Raw genomic sequence first — 21,713 nt, 5'->3', positions numbered from 1 at the left:
CAAAAGATGGCAAATGCCACAGGTGGAACACAAAGTTTAAAAGTTGCTTCCAGAATTATTCTACCCTGGCAGAAACTCCTGAAGCTGCACAGGAATATGAAGAGACCTTTCTATAAGTGGCATGTACAAATAGGTGTAGTGGATTCATACCTTGTAGGCATGCAGAGTTTTCAGCTTGAAAGACTTCTGCTCACTAATTGCCTGAAGCATGGGGGAGCAAAAGAAGATGGGTATTTAGCACCTCTGTGCTTGCTGTTGCAGAACTTCATGAAGTGACATGTCTCCCAGACACCTGGCCTGATGCCAGTATCATCACTGCATTTTGTGCTGCACAGAGGAGTAGATTATGGGGGGTTTTTTTAAGTTAAGTTGCTTCAGCAAGTTCTCCTGTTATTAGGAAAAGACAGCACTGTAAGGAGAGTTGTCATCTTTATTTTAAAATCTTGTAGCAATTGATTTATATTATTCTATTGACACCAATTTTGACAAGTTTTGTCTTCCATTTCATGTAATGGAAATTCCATAGAAGTCCCATAGCAGACATCTCAGAAGGGTGGTGGGTAAAAGCCTGTAGGGTGTTTTTAATTTTTAAACCACCTTCATAACTCAAAGCTACAGCCAGCTGAATTTCTGTTGGAATTGAGAAAACAGTATATAATCAGATTCACAGATGAAAATGATGCCAGCCAAATTATACTCTTGTACAAAAAACAATTACACAACACTGATTAAATTACTGGATCAGTACCTTTTTGAAGTTGCTGAAATACATAATAATTAGGTTATTGAAGATTAGAGGTGGTGTTTTTATGTGAAGGATGGGAGTTGGGAGGGAAAGGACTTAAAAATAGTAAAATATGGTCATCATGAAGAAGCCATCTCTGCTAGTAAGGTACCAAACATAAGTTTTCTTTTTAAATTCAATTATCCAATATTTACAGAAGTCTCTGAATATCAACCAGTTGCCATGGAAATAGGGAGACTAAGCAGATAAACAAAAACAACACCTGAAATTAAATTCAATTTGAATGGACATGCAGTTTGCTTCCATCACTTGCATTGTATCAGGCATCTGTACACTGTGCAATATGTTTCATTCAACACATGGTTTGAAACCCAAAGGTAACCAAGAAAGAAAAAGTTGATACAATTAGCATCTTTATGTAAAATTTCACACTCCACAAAACAATGCAATTGACACAGGGCTTACATAGAACATTGGGTGATATTTTGTACTCACTGTGACGGCTTGGAAATATAATTCACTGCACAATACTGACAGAATATTTACAGAAAATGAGAGCAATCATTAGTCTCTTATAAATAAGGTGACCAAATATCCCAGCCTTCTATGAGTACATGCAACCCCCTCCATGATGAAGTCATGTCAGTTATTTTGCTCTAATGAGCTTTCTCCTATCCCCATCAGTATTCTAAAAACAAAAGAAAGATATCACACACAACCAAAAGTAGCCACACAACAACAAAACCCCATTCTTGGTTTAAAATGTAAATTTTCAAACATCCTTTTAGTACTGTCGCATTATAGTTCTGTTTCTACTGCTTTACTTCAGTGGGTTTCCCCTTTCCCTGAATGTGATGCTGGTCCCCACCTTGACAGGAGCAGGGAGGACTCTGGAGAAATGTAAAAGGCATCGTCCCAGCAGTAAGGAAAACAAAAGAACATGGCTTGCAGGCAAAAGGAAAAGGAAGCTGAAGACCCCATTTGGGTCTAGAAGGGCTAAGAGACAATGGACATTTTGGTCGCCTTAGTTATAAGTCTCTGTCACCTGCATGCATGGACTTTTGTTTTAATCTGTAAGTGTTGATCTCACAACCACACACAGTTCTATTCAAACACCAAACTGGTGAACAGTGTTATGAACAGCAGTCACAGGGATGGAATAACCTTTTCGCCCAGAAGCCACAAAACAAGATACTCCTTGAAGTCTTCTTTTCAGCTGTGCATATCAATCTGTACAAGTTCTATCTCCTGGTAGCCAGCACTAGCCCTACAGGCATGACCAGCTCAAGCTGTGACCCTTTACAAGTTGTGTACGAGGTTGCCATTAAAGGTGACGTTCAGCAAGGTTACCACACATGGTTTGGGTACCACAGTTACCAGCAAATCACTTTAATGGTGACCAATATATTATAAGTTACTCCAACTACACACATATCAGAGAGGATTATTACAGAGACAATACTTTACACTCCTCTACCTGCAGCTTTCAGTTTGGTTTGGTTTGTTGCTGTTTCCTACATGGTGGTGGTCTCCCATGGCGCATAATGTGTTTTTCTAAACTATCCAGGATGGCAATTGCAATCCTTTGGACATGGGGATCAGTGTGGACATTTTCCTTGATGTTGTACAAATGCTGCAAACCACCTTCTTCAATTAACATGCTGCAGTATCTGGCGGCTGTAATAGATTATAAAAAGGGAGTTAAAAACAGAATTATCTAGGGTAAAGGTAGCAGATACTGTAAACACTGATTCAAATTCACTTTTGTCTCCAGGCAGTATTTAAGACATTCCCTAAAGTGTCCACAGAAGTGCATCAATACTTCAACAAGTGACAACACAACAGAGTTATTTGGGCAGGATTCCAACTGTAATCAGGTCTCCTACCACGTCTGTGTCAGCTGACTGGAAAGTGCTCTGTAATATGTATTCTCTCTTCCCCCCACCTCCTCTGTGCACATTTAAAGTGCACATAAACCAGAAGAAATGGGAATCAAATGCACTATAGAGTCTGTGAGTATCCATGTAAATATCAGCACCTTTCCCAAAAACCTTGGTACAGAACAGTTACCAAAAAACGGTATGAGAACACTACATCACTTGCCCAGGCTTGGAGAGTGAATACGAACTAGTTCCTTCCAATAGTTTGCCAAATATATTGATGGTGGCCTCTAATTAGTTATAAGCTGCTATGAATGCCTTTCCAGGGATTTTTCCACTTACATTCTGGAATTCAACAAGTTGAAATCACATCTCCATCAGCTGCAGCATTATTAAGAGCAGGGAACAGCTATAAAAAGAGCTGTATGGTGAATGTAATGTGCAAGCTCCAGAAGTTGTTATGGAAAGGTCAGGATGACTGTAATGCAACCCACAGGGCGTTACCTCAGATGGGCCCAATTACACCACTCATCTCAGTGATGCAACACCAGACTTGTTTAAATGCTGACACTGGGCATTTCACTGGGGATCACATTTACTGCAGTGCTACTTATATTTTAGTTAGGTTACCTCATTGAGTGACTATGACATAGACAACCAGAAGAAGGAGAAAAAATACACAAAAAATTTAAAACCAATTACTTCTAGACTATTTTACACTGTCATCTGTAGGAGTGGATCAAAATAAAAAGCATCTCCTCTCCAGGATTAATAAAAGCTTTCTTGGTGCCAAGCACCAAAAGTTGAAGATTTTCCTTCCAAATACTTCATATTTCAGAATTAAACACATTTTCTCTCAGAGTAGGTTATTACATTTGCTACCAAACATTTGGTTTCTTTGTAACTTTGTCCAGAAGCCTCTGGCATCAATTACCATCAGAACTAAACTTCAGGAATTCTGCCTTGGCCTCAGATCAGGAGTAGGCCAATACAAACTGCAGTAGCATGTTAAAAGCTCAGAGGTGAGGGCAGACAAAATACCAAAAATAAATAGAACAAATAGGACAATACTAAGTTAACAGGACCAAGACACAAAGAGACATTAAAATCTGTTATCCAGAGTCTGACCAGTAAAACAACTTTGTCAGAACAGTCTGACTTCAATGTGAAAACCTTCACAGATTTCTGGACAGCACCCTGGGAACAGTGGCTCATTATATTTATGAGCTCTATGAAGAGCAGCAAAACAGTGTTGTGTGTGCATTTATATATTATGTCATGTTATTGGTTGGTCCTGAATAGATGCCTTATCCCTGCAGAAACAGTGATTTATGGGACAGAAATAAACAAGCCTAGATATGCTGCCATCAAGGAGATTGAAAACTGCACAGAAAACACTTTCAATACTTCAGAAGAAATCTGCTTTATCTAGACATATGCATGCCAAAAATTTCTGTCAAAGAAATAAAAAAAAAAGTACTAAAAGCCAGGAAGGTTAGTCCCCTCCTACATTTAGTTATGGTTGGGGGATTTATTTCCTTTTCCAACACCTGTGCATTACTACTTCTCATTTTGCAGATAGGAAAGACAGGTTAAGAAAGTGACTTCTGTGTCACAGCAAGTTAGTGCAAAAAAGCAATTAGAGATGAGGACTAACTATAGCTTCTGTTCTACTAGTAAGACACTGCTACCTGCTATGGTCATTGTTCTTAATTTAAAGGGAATTTGTTGCCTATCATTAGTATCTGCATATTTTATTTGAATAAAAACACATGTGCAAGCAAAAAATGTACTTAAATCTTCACAAATCCACATTTTGGAATTAATACTATGCATCTAACAGTAAAATTGCAGTAAATAGAAGAGATGTAAAGAACTTTTACTACTCTCTTTCTGCCACATTTAGCCAAGCCCCAAATGTAGTTTCTCAGATGATTAGGAGTGAATACCCCAGAAATTCTTATTTTTCCCACTCCATGCTAGTGACTAACATACAAAACAAGAGAATTTTAAGGGTAATATTCTCTTAATACATACGATTTTTGCTGCAGACGTGCTGCATGGCCCACACTGCCCATAACTGGACACCAGGTGTCATGAAACAGCCAAGCAGTGGAAAAAACGGATTGAAAGACCTATTAAAAAAAAAGGAGAGAAACAGTTACTTGCTTTACTACTAAATATTATTACTTCAGAGGTCACATGTCTGCTCATTCAGCCATATGTTAACTGCAGGGGACATCGATAAACATTAAGAGGCTGGTCTGCTGCATCTAAAACTCGTTTAAGAGAATTGCTAGCAAAAATCAGATATAATAGATACGTGGTATGCTTTTTTTTTTGTTTTCCATACTCTTGATTACAAGACAATACTTACCTGTAAGCCACCATCTCACATTCTGGGGTTGGCCAATTCAAAATGGCAGTATGCTGTAAAATACAGAACCAAGAACATTGATTGTTAAATACAAACATTGAAAAAAATATAAAAGACTATGATAAAATTCACCATCATTTCTGTACCAGCTGTTCAAGGAGAGATGTCCTCTGGCTGCGACTTAATGTCCAGGCCTGCTCTCCTCGAGATATCAGATGAGCAATAATCCCTGCTGCAAAGTAGCTGACTTCCACCTCCACACTGTGCAACAATTTACTGATGTGGTCTATGAAGTCCTTCCACATCAATTCAGAATGGAGCTCTTTAACTTCAGCTATGTTATTCTGGAATGGGGAAAATAATCATAAAGAAAGAGAAAACGTCAACAGAAAGATCACTGCGTGAGGGAGACAAACAAAAACTTGAACTATATTGTGTGAGTAGACACATATGAACACTCAGATGAGACCTCCATACACCCAGCTGACCACCACATGCCCAAATACTACTTTTGCTTTAGGAAACCTTTCCAGTCTAATGCAGGAATTTGCTTCAAAACAAAGAGGTTTTCTTGTAAGTGATTTTATGCCATTAACAGGTAGATTACACTAAATCAAAGGTTGTTTTTAACATTGTCAAGCACAATTTCAAAAAATTTCAGCGGTGCAAAATTCTGCATTCCACTGACTTTTAACCTACTTTTTGCATTTGGACTCATGTGAAGCCACACTCTCCTTTCTTAAAAGCTCTTTTTATTTACTGTAACCATCAACTTCAATATAACTCTTGAAGAAACATAGAAGAGTCCAAAAACAAATTGTGAATAATATACACTACAAGGATTAAAGAAGAACGTAAAAAATATTAGGGAATTTTTCAGATTAACATAGAGTAAAAAAAAACCCTTTCAAATTTAAATTTTAAAAGTACATATTTCAGACTTTTTTTTTTCTTTTTTCATCTCACCAGAAGTCCAAGAACTTTCTGTTGGATGGATGATTCAGATGGAAAAGACTGTGGATAAAAGAAACGAACCAGGTAAACGTTTATGATTATTACTGACACAGCTTTAATTATAAACTTGTGTTGATAATCCACCACCAAGCTCCCCCTCCTCACCTCTAAGACTCTCATGAAAAGTTCTAGCCCTTGATTTTCTATAAAGTGCCGACACGTCGTTGGAGATTCATCAGTGAGGTTCCAAAGTGCACTCAGTGTGAACTTGAGGGTGGTATCTACAAGATTCTGATTTGTTTTCTGTTTAACTATTTGTAGAAGTTGCTAGGGGGAAAAATATCAAAATATCAATGTATGTATTAGCTCCTCTGCTTCTTTCTGCACTAACTGGGCAATGCATAGCTGTCATTTATATGCAGAGTAAAGATCTATATGTTTAGAGTCAAACTATACAAAATTTAACAGCTATTAAACTTTTTACCTCCCCTCTGAACTGGCTGCCTGCTAAAGGAATTCCTTTGTTTTCACAGTAATTACATGTGTAGGGCTATTACAGATGGCACAAAGCCATCCACAGAACTCTGAACCTTTACAGCAGTATTTACTTCAAATATTCTCCTTCTGAGCATCTTTTACCTTCAACAATGAATTTCAAATCAAGATATGTCTTGCTATTTTACTTTGCATTAGTTGTGTGAATTTTTTCCACTCTTGCTTACATTCTAAACAATTTTCACATGGATACATGTTAATATGTTCTTAGAATTTTATCTCTTTCTGTTTACTTTGTATCTTCAGGAATACTGCTAGTATGAACAGCTGGGATGGCAGGAAAGTATCTGACTTACCCTAACAATGAAGAGTTCTGCACCAAGTTGAGCTGTTTGCTCTGTTGAAAGCTGGAAACAAACAAAACCAAATCAACAATTTCTTAGACTTGAGAAATGTTATCCTGTCATCCCGAAGCTTAACTCCATACCTTTGCAGCAAGAATGGAAATTATGGCTACAGCCATCCTTTGCATGTTTTGATCTTCATGATTACACAGCCACTGCATAACAAGTTTGGCTGCTTCAAACCTGGAGGTTAAAAATAAAATTAATTTTCATAAGTCTCGTAAGTCTTAGTAAAGGAAAGATGTACACAGACAACAGAAGTATGCTTCACACCATCAAAAGTAGAAAGATAGTGAAATTGGAGGTATTGTATGAGCCTCTATCAGCTTTAAGATGTTGACTTAGGGTCTCTGACTTCTAATTATGTATCAGAGTGCACAGGAATTGCTTCCAAGAAAGGAAGAAAAATTTGGCACAATCTTCTGAAACATCAGATCATCACACTTCAAAGTATTTGGACAAAACATTTGAGTAGAAAAATGTCTGCAAAAAGCAACCCCAGAGAAATCCTGATTTCTGTTACATGCAATTGGTGACAGACCCGTCCAGGTGAAGTAAAAAAACCCTGTATAGCAAAGGATTTTTTCAGACCTATACTCAATGGTATATATTTGGGTCAACAGGCCTAAAACAATATAGGCCAGATAAATTCAGCACACTGGAATGATTTAAACTGAGCAAAACTGGGACCAGAAACAAAGCTTCTGAAGAAAAATATTCTGCAATGCTACAACTCATTTTAACTGACATCTAAAACTTGCCTGTTAAATGGGACATCCTGAAGGATTCTGTCACTGCATAGTGAAAGAAGGCAATTTTTTTGCAGCTGTGAGAAATGAAAAAGAATTGCTTCATCAGAAACACACATTTCAGAACACTTTCTTGCTATGAATCATTAAACATTTTTCCATGAGGTCTGGCACGTGGAGAAACCTTTTGTTAAGACCCACAAGACAGAATCCCAGAGAAAGCAGAGAAGTTTTGCCTTGTACCTGCTGATGATTTGGGAAGTGCTCCATGGCCTTGAGGAGCAGGTGAGTGACGTCTGCCAGGAGCTGCACGGGCATTCCGGCCGCCAGGTCCTGCTTGGTCAGGTTGAAGACGCAGGCGCTCGCTGCCAGCTGCACGGGCAGGTTCAGCGGGTGGTTCCTCATGCCAACCACCACCAGCTGCAACACAGCAGTTTGGCCCACGTTAGCTGCTCACACATTTGCACACAGACCTCAAGAACAATCTGCCTCCTGCTTGAGGCCACAACAATGACTCACAGCACCCATTTCCTGCCTCCCTTGTACTTGAGTGAGAAATCCATCTGGTGTAATTTTAATTCTCAAGGAATAACACTTCCTTCTGCTCAGTGATATAAAGCTGGCAGTTTCTACTGCTCCAAGTCCTTTTGCACAGCTTGTAGCAACCTCTCAAAGAAGAGGCTGCACAGATTGCAAGAAATTCCTAGAAAGACCCAGTCTGGGATGCAATCACCAAACCCTTTCAGAGGTGAATGAAGCAGGACAGAGTGTATGCACTGCAATGATAGCGATGTAGTGGCTTGTTGTTTGGTGATGAGCCATTTCAAATCACATCCAGAGCTGCTAGGTCAGGATAGATCTTTTGCAGCTTCCTCCTGAATCACATTTTTGTCTATGTATGTTGATTGTGATCTCACCTACTAATCACCTAATAATAATATTTTTCTGGTTGATTATTGACTGACAAAGTCTTTTTGATATTGATGCCAGCAAATTTAAGGCCACTTGTTCAAGATCAAAGAGGATAAGAAAAAGAAAAACCATGTGTCCTACTGGTGCCTCTTTTTAGGATCACGACAAAACAAACCATCACTGGTGTTCTAGACATGGAAAACCAATGCCTAGAATGGATTTCTAAGGAAGTTTCTAGGCTCCAGGTTACAGCCCCATACAGAACACTAACAATATCCATTCACTTGTTACCACACTGGAGGGTGATAGTAGAGACAACTGTCACTGAATTCTTTCCTTATTATTACTGTTTTGTGAGCATCAGCAGAAGGCACTGCTGTGTCTGGTGAATAGGACTGGACAGACCTTTGATCTGAACCCAAACAGATATGATCTAATGACAGAATTCAGCATCTGAAGAATATTTCATATCATTTTCAACGTTATGTGAAAAAATTAATTTACATGCTACTAAATTTAGATAATTTCCATTAGTACAGAACAATTTCGCCTAACATAAAACACTACAGGGCATCTTCTACATCACTCTTGTTTAAACAGTTCTTTATTTTTATTTAACATTACAATTTGAATCTTACAAAACACAACCAAAAACTTAAAAGCTTATAAACTAATTTATATCAGGGTTTTGGGAATGAGATCAGGAACAGCACAGGAGAATCATCAAAATTATTATTTTACCTTTAAAATTTCAGGCTTAGTTTTTTCCATTACATGTGTCAGGCTGAATAAATGGAAGAGTGCTTCTCTCACAAAGAAGGCCCGTTCACTGTAACGCTTCAGTGCTTCCGAAATCTGAGTTTCATTTGCTTCTCCTGACACCTGTGAACACAGAAATAATCTTTAGTTCAAGATGTCATCATTTTACTTTCAAAGTTTCATTCTCAAAAAATGCAAAGCTGCAGTTTCAAAGGCAGTGATTTGGCCAAGTCCTTTAGTAAGTAAATGATTGCCAGCCTGCTCTATTTTCCATTTATTATTTTCTCTGTTTATAACTGTAAGTTGTATAACCAAAGATGGTTTGTTCCTCAGTCCTACTATTTAATCAATCATTGCTGCAATCACTGTTTCTTAAAATTCTTAGGGCAGCATGCACAATTTGTTCTACTTAACATGGCACATACAAAAAAACCAAAATGTTCATAGATTAAAGTGTCACATTCTGTGCATTCAGTATTGTATACAGGCATATTTCTTTGAAACTTGTGATATCAGGAATCTATTACAGCCTGAGCAAACTGATACCATCTTGGATTTTGTTTCATACTCTCCACTGATTAGAACAGGGCAACCCTGTTTACTGACATGTTGTGCAGCCAATTATACCCTACATGAAAAATTTCCACTTGGCTTAATGTTCTCAGCTATAATATCTGCCTAGTGTTCATAATCAAACTTCACAGGGCTGCTGTAAAGACAGTAATATTTTACCTCTGCTGTTTCCAAGAGTTCTGTGTCTTGTTTACTCTTAAACAGTATTTAGACTAAGCAGTTGAATATTTCAGTAGAGTTACTAATGAATTTAGGCCACCAAAAAAAAAAAAAAAAGAAATAACGCAAACTGCATTTTGCTAACCACACTGCCACAAGTCTATTGTGACTTTCACATTACTAGAACCTTCTTCCTTCCTGCCTTTTCATGGCACAGACAATTCGATGAAGCACGCATTCTGAACAGCAGGGATTACATTGTATTATTTTATACCAAACATGAGGTATAACCTCCTGATGCTGTACTTCATCACACCAAACGGGAACTTGCTTTCTCCAACTATGCATTTCAACATTCAGACACTTTGCTATCAGCTGTGACAACTAAGTACTCAAGAGACCTGGCTCTTAACAACTGTCAAATATTTCAGGGGAAAAAAAATACCAAATTGTGTAGCTGTGTTACTCCGCTTGCGTATAACAAGAGCATTTTGAATTTTAAAACTGAAGTGGAAAACTCAACTTGCACAGGAGACACACTAAACTATGGACACATTAGGCTCTCTTCCTCATTCCTTCTGCAGTTTCCAACATCTTCAAGGCACAGCAGGAAAGAAAACTCAGTGTCAAAGATGATATACCACTGACATGTCTAAAACGTATTTTTTTGAATTAATTCTAACCCACTCATTCTCCAATAACTGCATTTGGATTCTACAGAACAGGGAATGATGTCTTGTTGCCTGCCTCAAAAAGATAAATAAATGCACTTCAGAAAACATCATCTCATCGTAAGGGGCTAAGTAATTGAGGGTTTGTTGAAGAAGAGGAAGTCTTTCCTAAGTTATTGCTTCTTAGGTGTTGTATTCATCACCAGAAGACCTTTCAAGATGGGTAGAAATATCGTAAGAGGAAATAGCACTGGTGATGGAGCGTAACAGCAGCTGAGTTATTCAGCTTTATTGTATCTACCGTGTTAATCACGACCTGCTCAAAGCTCATGCAAATTCTACCTCCACCCCTTACACAAAGCTGACTTATGCCAGATACTGTCTGGAATCCAGAGAATATTATCCCAGTAAGTGAATTCAGACCAAAGTTCAGCTCCCTTAGATATGCTAAATCAGGATCTAAGGTTCATTGAAAAGGCACAGAAAACAGATGCTTCTTACAAGTATATGTATATATACAGTATTACGTAACTTTAGCAGTTTGCATCAAAATTAAGTAGGAATTTCACCTAAATCCAGTAATTAAAATTAACAGTTAAAAAAAAATGAACCTACAGCCTCCTTCCAAAACACAGACACACAGTTGTTACAAATGATTAGTTCTATTTTCCCTACACATTGTATTTTTTCAGTGAAATTAATTCCCCCACTTAACCTTCAGGTTTCCTTCTCCTGTTAGGAACTCTGAGTAGCCGGCGTCAGTAGCTAGCAGTCCTACAAACTGCATTGTGGGCCGCTGCAGAATGAATGCTTGTACAGCTTTATCTGTGACATGTTTTCTTCCAGAAATGTCCAAAGACACAAGGTTAGGCAAGATATCTTTCTGTTCCAGTAAACGAAGAGCTATGTCCGATGTGAATTGTTTGTCATCCGAAATATCAAGATGATTCAGGTATTTTAGTTCTCTTATAACATCCAGAATCTGCGTTGTGGTCATTTTCAAGCATTTCAGGTGGTGCATGGTCAAAGACTTGAGCCGGTCTTTGCAGGTGAGGAGTGCTGTTATGTCAGTGACGGAGGTGTTGGATATATCCAGACTTTCCAACCTGGGAAGTGAAGCAACATCTGCCAAGTCCTCATTGTAGAACAGCACGTTGGTGATGCTCAACGCGCGGAGCCCGGACAGCTGACTGAAACACCTCTCGTAGGGGTCTTCCAGAGAAAGAGTCAGTGAGTTCAGCACCAGGCACTGCAGATTCTGCTGGATCCACTTATTGCTGCCCAGTCCACTGATAATGTCTGTGATTGTTATATCTGCATTTACCCCTGTAGCATCGAGCTCCACCAGCTTGTGATGGCAGAAGGCTTTCCTGAAAGCCACGGCTGAGATTTTGGCTTTGCGGATACAGGCTCGTTTCAAGCGCATCTGGTTGCCTCGGAAGATGCCCACGGTTCCATCATTCAGAAGCCCTGTTGGAAAACAGCATCAGTGCTTGGTTCCAGTGTTACACAACACCACTTCAACATTAAGAACCCAAAGGGTACCAAGTGTTAGCAGAGAAGATTAATTACAAAGTAGTTTGCCTTGGATCATTATGACACCGATTCCAAAATCTTACATTAGAGATTCCACTTTGAAGACTATGACGTCATGTTTGGAAAATTCCAGGTTTAAGAATAGGACAGATAAATTAAGAAGCAGTAAATGCAAGTTACCTGTTTAGTTCAGAAAATGGTACACACTAAATAAATTATGGGTATGATTCAAAAACAATCAGACTGCTGCCCTCATTTGCTGTATTTTTCTCATTGAACTGGTTAGAAGTGTGCTAAAAACAGAATTCCAAAATTTCTCAGTGTGATTCTCCTTTGGCCACAGTTCCATTAACCTCAAGAATGCACCACCTATCAATGACCTATTCTCATCTTGCTTTAACTAAACAATCTAGCATTTGATTGAATTCATAAGTAGGATCAATACTAAATTAAGCTAATTAAGTCCTATATGAAGAAGGTAGGAGTGTTGCTCAGAAACAAGCTGAATGTGAGAAAGAAACCTAAGAAGTGATTCAAAGAATAGAAAGAGGAGGGCAAGGAAAGGGTGGGAAGGAGAAGAAGACAGCAGTGAAAAAAAGAAAAAGCAACAATCTTGTTTAGTATCTTTTTACTCTGTAGAAAGAAAGCCTAAGTAGCCTTTTCTTGCAAAACACTGGCAACGTCCTAACTGAAACAATACATTGAGTTCCCTCCATGGAATTATCAAAAATGCATTGAATATACCAATATGAAATCTTAGTGTCTTATCAATAGAAGGATTACAAAAAGCCATGAGAAGGGTACAGTTGCACAAGCATCCACACAAAAGGAGTAGGAAGAACATGCCCTAATTTTGCTCTATAGGGTTATAAATGCCAACACTCCTGGCTTTTAATCTTGTATCTTCACACATATTTAACAAAGCAAATTAAATAAAAATTCAATATATTTGAATAATAACATCATTGCCACTACAGTTTGGATTTAATTCATGGACTAGTAATTGCCTCTGTGACAAAGGCAAATTAATATTAAGATCTGCAGACCTTTCTAAGGAGCAAATGGTTCAGGCATTTCTGACCAAATAGTCAGGGGACTACTCTCCTCTTTTGTGGGGAAAGTAAAAATATGGCATGAAACAACTGGTATGCAGCAGAAAAAGTAAAAGCAATAAATACAATTATAGTTTAGTTAAAGTATCACTAAATTACTTCTTAATTTTTGCTTATCTCTTCATTTAAGGACCAAAGCTCTCTCCCTGGCCTACTTTAGCCACACCATGTTTTCCTGCCACGCACTTTCTTCCATCCTGCACCCTGTGTGTTTGTGACATTTTGGTGTCTGGAAGTGTCTTCACCATTGCCAGCACTGGTAATAAGTTTCTGGTAATTCGGTTTCCTTGAATCTGATTTCTTGGGACTACTCTAAATAATTCCTTATCAGAAAGTAGTGTATACTAAAGATTAATTTTTTTTTGAGCTTATCTTTTTTTAGGACCATTCCTTTGTTATTTCTGACCAGAACAACTTGAGAAAACCAGAACACCAGTACTTGCCCAGGAGGACCCAAATAAAATCTGCATGTATAGGATAGGGTATTTGGTCTGTTTACAGTAATTTTTCTAGTGTCATGTCTCATTTTTTAACAGAAGTCTCCAAGATTTCAAGGAACGGGTCTCTTACCTCTTCTCTAGCATACTCTGTACATTCATTTTTTCATGGTAAGACGTTTTATTATACAAATTTTATCATGCTTAAAGCAAGCAAACAAGAGGGCAGCCCTCTCCTCAGAGATGTGCTGACAGAGAACCAGTAAGCCAGTACACAAAATATAAGAATACCATAAGGTGTTTATACTGCTCTAAAACTGAGTGCTTTCAAACAAATAATTGCATTTCAATAAAAGTGTTAAAAGAGATGAGAAACTTTTAATGAATCACAAGGTTATTTTCTAGCTTAATTACAAGGGCACACAGTAAAAAAAATTCAATTAAATGCTCTTCAAGAGATATTGTTGCTAGTAGAATCAATTTTTTTGTTGTTGAAGTGATTGAAAGAAGATTAAAGAATGTTAAATTAAAGGAACATTAAAATCATAAACCAAGACAAAGAGCTTTCTATTTAGATTGTGTGGCAATGCAAAGCTCAGCTGAAGCTGTGAAAAGCAAAAAGAACAAAAATTTTCTGTTAAGAGATTACAGAACAGTTTTAACAGCTGCAGCAGCAGATTCTACTAGAAAATATAGCAGAACTGCACTGTCACATTCTGGTGAAATATTTTCACCAATGACCCACAAATGATTGTTTTTACCATGAAATGCCATTGTCTGCAGCAGTCGATCAGCCACTTCTTGAGGGAACATTCCTGGCTCCTGCAAGCAAAACGTTCCATCTTGCCTTTCTGTGCAGAACTTCTCTAGGTTGGCAGTCAGGAAATTCAAACAGATATCAAGTAAAGAATATGGAGAAGCTTCCTCCTGTCATATGCAAAACACAATGAAACAAAGGAGATTTAGTCAAGTCATTCTTTCTATGAACCTTCCATTACTCTATAATGTCTTTTTTGTTAGTCTGGCAAATATTACAAGAGGAGATGTCTCCCTCAGAGGCACACAAAGTCAGGTCACACAATGAACAACTGGCCAAACTGATGGGAGCCTCCTTCCCCTGTCACCCCAGAACCACATCTAGTCACGTCTGCTGTGCTTGAACCCTACTTGTGTTCCCAGAGGAAGAAAAGCAATTGCTGAAAAATAATTTTAATTTATGTCTACTGGGAATTAATCAATCAAAACAGACTGAAAGACAACTTAAAAATCAAATTTTACTTCTGGATTTAAAATATTTCTTTTAATCTTTCATTTAAGTCAACCCATATCAGAAATTTACTACCAACCTAGGTAAGAAATGCAGATACTGCGGATAAATTGCAGATACGGGAGCAATTTCTGATACTGAAACTGGCAGCTAGAGCTTCAGATCAAAAAAGGAAACCCAAAAAGAACTGGTTTAATTCCAAATTTTGTGCAGCAATAAACTAACATCTATTACAGTAATCCTCTTCCTCCTTCCAGGCGCTGTGCACCTGGGAATCATTTATAGCAGAAGTCTGGGTACAAAGGACAAGGCAGAATATAAACTTGATCTCTTCCCTCAGAGTTTGAGATTGTATACTGATACATGAAAATCTCAAAGGGTTTTTTTATTCCACGTCTAATAATAACCTACTGTTTTCAGCCACACAGATTAATCAACATAAAGAATGACTCTCAGCAGTGTGAATCATCCTCAGCACCACACAAAAGAAGGCCGAGTGACTGGTACATACTCCCCCAGACAATATTGAAAATAACAGCATCAACTGTTGTCAGATCTCATCTGTAGGAAAAATAGTAGCTTCCCTTTTATACTGAAAGTTCTGGATCATTTCACCTTTCTTTCCCAGCTCGTTTAACTTCTGTTGCTTCACTTGCCTAATATGCTGATCACAGGAGTACTGAAATATGTAAAAGGTTATACAGAAGAAGTATAAATAAGTTTACAGAGATATGTCTTCTAAAATAAGGTGCACATATTTGAGGACTGGGAGGTACCACATTAGGGCAAAGATGGAATGGAGCCTATCTTCAATGAATCATGTACTGACAACAATTAGAGACTGCAGTTTAATAGCTCCTGAAGACTTAAGTACAGGCTTGGGAAAGAAATACTCCAAATTATTCAAATACAAGCTCTTTCTGCAGCTTTTGACATGCAACTTTCATTCCTTTAACTCAGTTTTGCTAAGTGCTTAAGTTTCATTATTTGTTTAAGCTTTATTATTACATTGTATTGATGCAAAAACAGGAGTTACTTTGTGATGCAACTTGCTCCCATACCAGAAACTTCAATTTTGGCTGCCTCCAATCTTAAACTGATAAGAAAAGGAAGGACAGAATTTGGAATTGTGAATGTCTTTTGTTTCTTTGTAGTGTGCAACGATGCCTGATTATTTTAAAATAGTACATTTTTAATACGAAATGGGAATTTTTTTTTTTTTAAACTTCATATCAATACATATACCCAGGGCTTATATGACAGCTGATGAGTCAAACAAAAATCAGAATCCTTATTCAAAGGTGTACGAAAATCATTCCCACTGAAGCAAAGACATCCACATTTCCCATGAGATCTTGTGTTTCTAATTTGATGCTCAAAGATGACAAAACCAATACTGGCTCTCTTCATTCCTCCTGGAACTGTTCCTTCCTTTCTGCCAGAAAAGCTGAAACACTTTTATGTATCAGTGAGCAAACTTCAATGAGAATTTTTAGCCCTGCAGATAGGCCACTGGCATATGACTCAGAAAACTATTTTTTCAACCAGTACCTCTGAGTGGCCAATCTGTCCTTTGGAAATGCCGGTTTAATTTTTATATAATCCCTTTGGAAGTTCATACAAGGTATCTCCATACAATCAAGGAACAAAAACCACAAGCAGGGATCAATTACACTTGCAAACAACACAGTTCCATTTTTATTAACTCCACTCATTCCAGTCATAGGAGACATTTGTAATATTTCTTCAACTTGCTGCCAAAAAACTGAGAAAACACCTCACACAAAGGCTCCTGAGATAACCTGGGCAGACAAGCAAAATGTTTTTATCTGTATCTAATAAAGTCCAGTGACAAGCATCCTAAAAACAATTTCCTAGACTGTCTGCTACTGAAATAGAACAGCTCAAACGCAGTCTGGAAGCCTTTTATGTGAGCTGGAGGCATTCCTTTTCTCACTTTTCTTTACTTAAAGACAATATTGCCCAGTTAAAGTTGTATTTAAGCTCTTAGAAGGTCAGAATTTAAGTAGTTCCTTTCTCTAGCTCTGCTTTTGAATGTCGGGTTGAAGACAAACCTGGCATTTGTTTTCAGATCACTTTCTGTCTAATGAGATACTACACGTGTGTCAACCATTGCACAGTGTTTAAATTTTAAATTTTTTTAAAAATTTAATAAACATCACTCAGCAGTTTTTGAGTGGAACTTTCATTATGGTAGTTTACTTTTTCATAGTCATCTTAATTATCTGATACTTCAATTAACCTCATAGTTTCTTTCATTCCATCAAATTAACTGAGTAGCCAGGAAACAAATACAAAAATTAATTCCCCAAAATACAGAATTATGCATCACAGGATGCAAGCTGGGGTGCCTTCATTAACTAAAACATATATTATGAGAATAATGTGACACATCTAAAACCTAGCTAGTTTATGGAACAGCATAAAAAGTAGAATAATTGCATTTAGATGGGCTTTTAAAGGCTTATTTAAATTAATTATTTTTTGAAAAAAACCTTTTTAAGTGCTCAGTATAATCAAGGCAAACCAAAAGTGTGCAGGGGAGTGGGGTAAACTGCCTGGCTACCAGCCTCTAACAGTAATCCAATACAGAGGTGAACTGAAATGCAAAACCTGCTTCAACTTGATGTTCCCAGTTCAGCTCGAGCTCACGCCAGGGCAGCTGGAAAGGTCCTCCCAAAGAACGCTATCCTCCACACTTTCTTTTGAGAACTCCATGAATCAGCTTTAAATACCACTAGAATATATTTAACACATATTTTAAAGTGCAGTCAAAAGGCAAAAAGAGCTTAAGGCAACATATTAAAGCACCGGGAATAAGTTAGAGATTCTTAAACCCAACATTATAAGCCTAGATTAACTAGCTGAGTGTGAGTATCAAAACAAAATCCTGTTCCTCTGGGGAAGCATCACCAGGCAAGCACCTGCTTATATAACAATACCTAAAAAGAAATAAGAAACAGTTGTTTCAGTTGTGACAGTTGCTGTTTTCTGTCAGTAATTACAATCTAGCTTTCCAAAAAAAAAAAAAAAAAAAAATAAACAAACCCCCTAAATTCCACTGCCTTTTTCATTACAGGGGTTGTGATCCTACCAACTCCAGCCTGACAGATTCAGTTCCTACAGGCTCTGGCTCTCAGGCTCATTAAAAACCAAATCTTTTTTTTTTTTCCCCCATCAGTAGTGTTTTGTTTTGGTTGGTTCTTTTCACCCTCAGTAAGCCAGTATGTAACACTGGAAAACAGATACCAATTTTATCTCTAACAGAACCATGTCTATGATGTGCTCCCCAACTTTTACACCCAATTGCAAACTCAGTATGACAAACCCCAAACATGCAAAGTCTCTGTAAGCCAGACCCACCTGCTTTTCCCTCTCTGAATTCTCAAAGGAGGAGATGGGTACAGGGTTAGGGACTTTTCAATTTATGGCAGTCATTTCTCTCAAAACATTAGCAGAAAAATAAGAGGTAATTTAGAGCCTCAGTCTCTGGTTTGGATGTACCATGTTTCCCAGCTGCTTTCCACCTCTCCACAGCCCCAAAACTTTACTAACTTTCTTAAAATGAACATTCTTAAAACAATTAAGAAATAGCAACTCAAGCAGCAGCCATCAAAATTCTTCTGAGTGCTAATAACGGAAAGGCAGTGAAAAATAAACTGTTTCATGATTTATGCTACTAAGAAAGCTTTATGGTTATCCTATTTAAATTAAGTTAAATGGAATTAAACTGAAGTAGGTGATTTACTAGCCAGACTCAAGGAAGGATTATGCTCAAAACTCCAATTTAATATTAACTATTCTGGCACAAGAAGTGGGAACATACTGATTAAAACTGCTACAGATACGAAGTCAGCAGCGATCACAAGAGGTCTAAAATTAAATAGTATCACATGAAAATGACATAGTAAGGCCACTTATTTCAAGATTAATATTAAGAACTTCAGATACGAGTTCATCAATTAGGAATGATAGAGAGTGGAATGAGAGTGGTGTGCTGAACCACAAGAAAACAAGGTGAAGCAGTGAAAGAAGATGCCAGGAGAAGCATAAAAAAAAAAAGTAAGGAACGATTATGTCACTTTCAAGACACTTGGGAGATCTCACAGGGGTACTTATGTTAAGAGATACCTTCATCATTTCAGTTTAAACATAACAGCTACTAGAATGCTCTGGGGAGGAAAAGCACGTTGGGAATAGGACATAAACCCAGCTTTTCTTAGCTAGAAGATCAAAAGGTGAGAGATACAAATGCTACCTATAAATAAATACAGCACAGCGAATATAAACTACAGACGGAAAAAAGCCGTTAAGGAGAAGCACACTGCGAGCATAGCAAAAAGGTACATAGAAATGCCATGGACTGGAAGTTTTGCCATAAATTTAGACACCAGTACACAGTTAAACAATGAAATTCTACCCTAGTTCACTGATTAGAACAGCCGGCACAAAACGTACCTACTTCAAAAATAATGATACATAACTTCATTAGGGGATTGACCGAAATGAGGCTTTTAATGACAATAGATGAGACTAGATCGCCCAGGAAGCTCCTGTTAGTCCTTGAAAAGCAAATATGCACACTCATGTCTGGAGCAGAGCAGCAATCCAAACAGCTCCCATATGTTCTGCTCCGGCCTGTCTAGAGCAGGGAAAGGCTGTTCTTTTGGCAGCTCCGTGCTGGAAGAGCTCAGCGAGGCCCACGCACCGTGCCTTGGCACGGCTTCCTCCAGACGGACCCTGGACAAAGCAATTCCCAGTGGGAAGGTGCTGCAGGGGGGCCGGAGGAGGCAGGAGGAGGCACAGGCGGCTGGGCTGTGCTGCGCCGCGGTGCCCTCACGCCGGCCGGCCGGCCGAGGGGCTCTGCCCCGCTCCGCCCTGGCGGCTGCCGGTGCTCGGCCCCGCACGGTGCTCTGAGGGGCCGGTCACGGCGGCGGGCCCGGGCCTGCCGTCATCGCTCTCCCGGCGCCCAGGGGACACCAGGGAGCACCGAGCAGGGACCGAGCCTCCCTCGCTGCCGTCCGCCGGGTCCCGAGCGCCCTTTTACATAACGGGCGGCAGCGCCGCGGTTACACAACGAACGGCGGGGCCGCCCCGGCCCGGCCGCGGTACCGGCGGCAGGGAGGGGAGGCCTGAGCCCCCAGCCGGGCTCGCGCCGCCGCCATGGCGGCCCCTTCCCCGGGGTCACCTCCGCTACCTGCGCCGGGTCCGGCACACCGGGGCTGCAGGCGGAAAGCTCCCCTTCCCTCCCTGCCTCCCTCCTTCCCTCCCTCCCTGTCCGCCGCCACCAGCCCCTCACCGCCCCCTCACCATCGCGGCGCTGGGTGCCGCCGGCGAGCGCCCAGCCAGCCGGTCCCGTCGCTGGGCTCCTTCTCTTTTCTTTTTTTTTCTTTCCCTCCCTCCCTTCCCCCGTGTTTACCCCCCGACCTGGAAGTGAATGCTGCCTCAGCCGGCCGGGAACCCGCCTCCCTTAAAGGGGCTGCGCCAGCACAGGTTCGTCTGGGCTGTGTGAGCGGAGCCTCAACGTCGGCGTTTAAGGCTCGAGGTGTGGGGAGAAGGGGCCATTGCGCAGCAGAGCGCATCGGCCTCACTTGTTACGAGTGTGTGGGACATTTCCTTCGGCCTGGTTGCTCCGGGAGGGGAGCCAGGACCCGGGAACATTGAGGCGCCGGTGAGCGCCCGGCTGGAGCAGGTGAGCAGTAGATCTGTGCCCCTGGGGACCTCGCACAGCCGTGAATTGGCGTCACCTTCACGCTGCGTGCTCACAAGCCTCTGCAATTTAAGCGTTTCCTGCACAAACTGGTTTATTCTGGTAATATGAATAATAACCTACACCAGTACAATGGGTTTTGCCGCCTGCTTTGGGGGGGAGCTTTGCCATAAACATAAACCATTCCATCCAAAGTAATTTCAGGTTTCAGATACAGTAGTAGTGAAGAAAACCTGTCTCCCAACCAATACATACAAGGTACTGTTGGTCAAAAGAATACAGTTATTTCTTGTTTCGGGATACAAATAAAGAATTATACAAATACCCTATCCAAATAAAATTATTTTTTATATAGAGTTTACTCTAAAAGAGTTGCTGATTCTACATACAGAAGCTTTGAATAACTGTTGTTTGCAAACCAGCAAGACACATAAATATTAAGTAACAGTTGCTAAAATTATTTATGTTTCTGTCATTACAAGATGGCAAAAGATTCTATAAATACTGTGAAACACAGTTTTACCAGTTTGAGGACTACATAGCAAAGCTCAGTTGTAGTTCTAATTCTTTAGATAAGGCTGCTGACGTAGAGAAAATAAATTACATGCTCAGGATCTGACAAGCACAGAATTAAGAATCTTTATGTTCTGAATTTAACCACTTTAAAACCTAATCTGCTTAGAAGAAACAACTTATATAATTATGGACACAGATATTATCTTAGATAAGGAAGCAGCTCATACTATTATTCTTAGTCCATTACGTGTTTCTTCCACTTCATAATGTCTTTGCAAGATTCCAGGCTGTTCTTTCAATATCTTTTAAATTCACTGATTCACTCCTACCTATCACCAGATGTCTCATCTCCCGAATTTATGATAGGAACTGGTCTCAGACAGTGAAAACTTTCAGTGACAGACTGACCCCCTGCTCCCAGTGCCTGTTCTTGGCC

At 39.4% G+C, this 21,713-nt stretch overlaps 1 protein-coding gene across 2 annotated transcripts; it reads right to left on the bottom strand.

The window, feature by feature from the left end:
- Nucleotides 1-410: 410 nt before the first annotated feature.
- Nucleotides 411-20,468, bottom strand: ZYG11B (zyg-11 family member B, cell cycle regulator). 2 transcript variants are annotated; one of them, XM_042030708.1, is made up of 14 exons: nt 20,362-20,468; nt 14,525-14,690; nt 11,394-12,148; nt 9,258-9,398; nt 7,848-8,024; nt 7,617-7,681; nt 6,939-7,038; nt 6,808-6,858; nt 6,122-6,283; nt 5,969-6,016; nt 5,149-5,346; nt 5,003-5,055; nt 4,663-4,760; nt 411-2,422 (listed from the first exon to the last, which is right to left on the bottom strand). In XM_042030708.1, exons 1-14 carry the CDS (start codon nt 20,362-20,364, stop codon nt 2,232-2,234), a joined length of 2,208 nt encoding a protein of 735 aa, XP_041886642.1. In that variant the 5' UTR covers nt 20,365-20,468; the 3' UTR covers nt 411-2,231. The 2 variants fall into 2 exon arrangements, with proteins under 2 accessions (XP_041886642.1, XP_041886641.1); XM_042030707.1 differs by lacking the exon at nt 20,362-20,468 and adding an exon at nt 19,514-19,555.
- Nucleotides 20,469-21,713: the final 1,245 nt, after the last annotated feature.

This window comes from Corvus kubaryi, unplaced genomic scaffold, assembly GCF_017639235.1.
Source record: "Corvus kubaryi isolate FWS band 111438036 unplaced genomic scaffold, C.kubaryi_AGA036_p1.0 37334, whole genome shotgun sequence".
NCBI lineage: Eukaryota > Metazoa > Chordata > Aves > Passeriformes > Corvidae > Corvus > Corvus kubaryi.
This window is presented reverse-complemented; position numbering and strand designations above follow the sequence as displayed.

Excerpts from the sequence above, each read along its gene's own strand:
- ZYG11B (XM_042030707.1), bottom strand. The coding sequence starts at position 19,540 with ATGAAGTTATGTATCATTATTTTTGAA. Across the intron at positions 12,149-14,524 it reads GCAGACAATGGCATTTCATG|GGCTTCTGAATGATGGAACC; the intron begins GTAAAAACAATC and ends GTTTTCCAACAG. Across the intron at positions 2,423-4,662 it reads GCACGTCTGCAGCAAAAATC|CCGCCAGATACTGCAGCATG; the intron begins GTATGTATTAAG and ends AATCTATTACAG.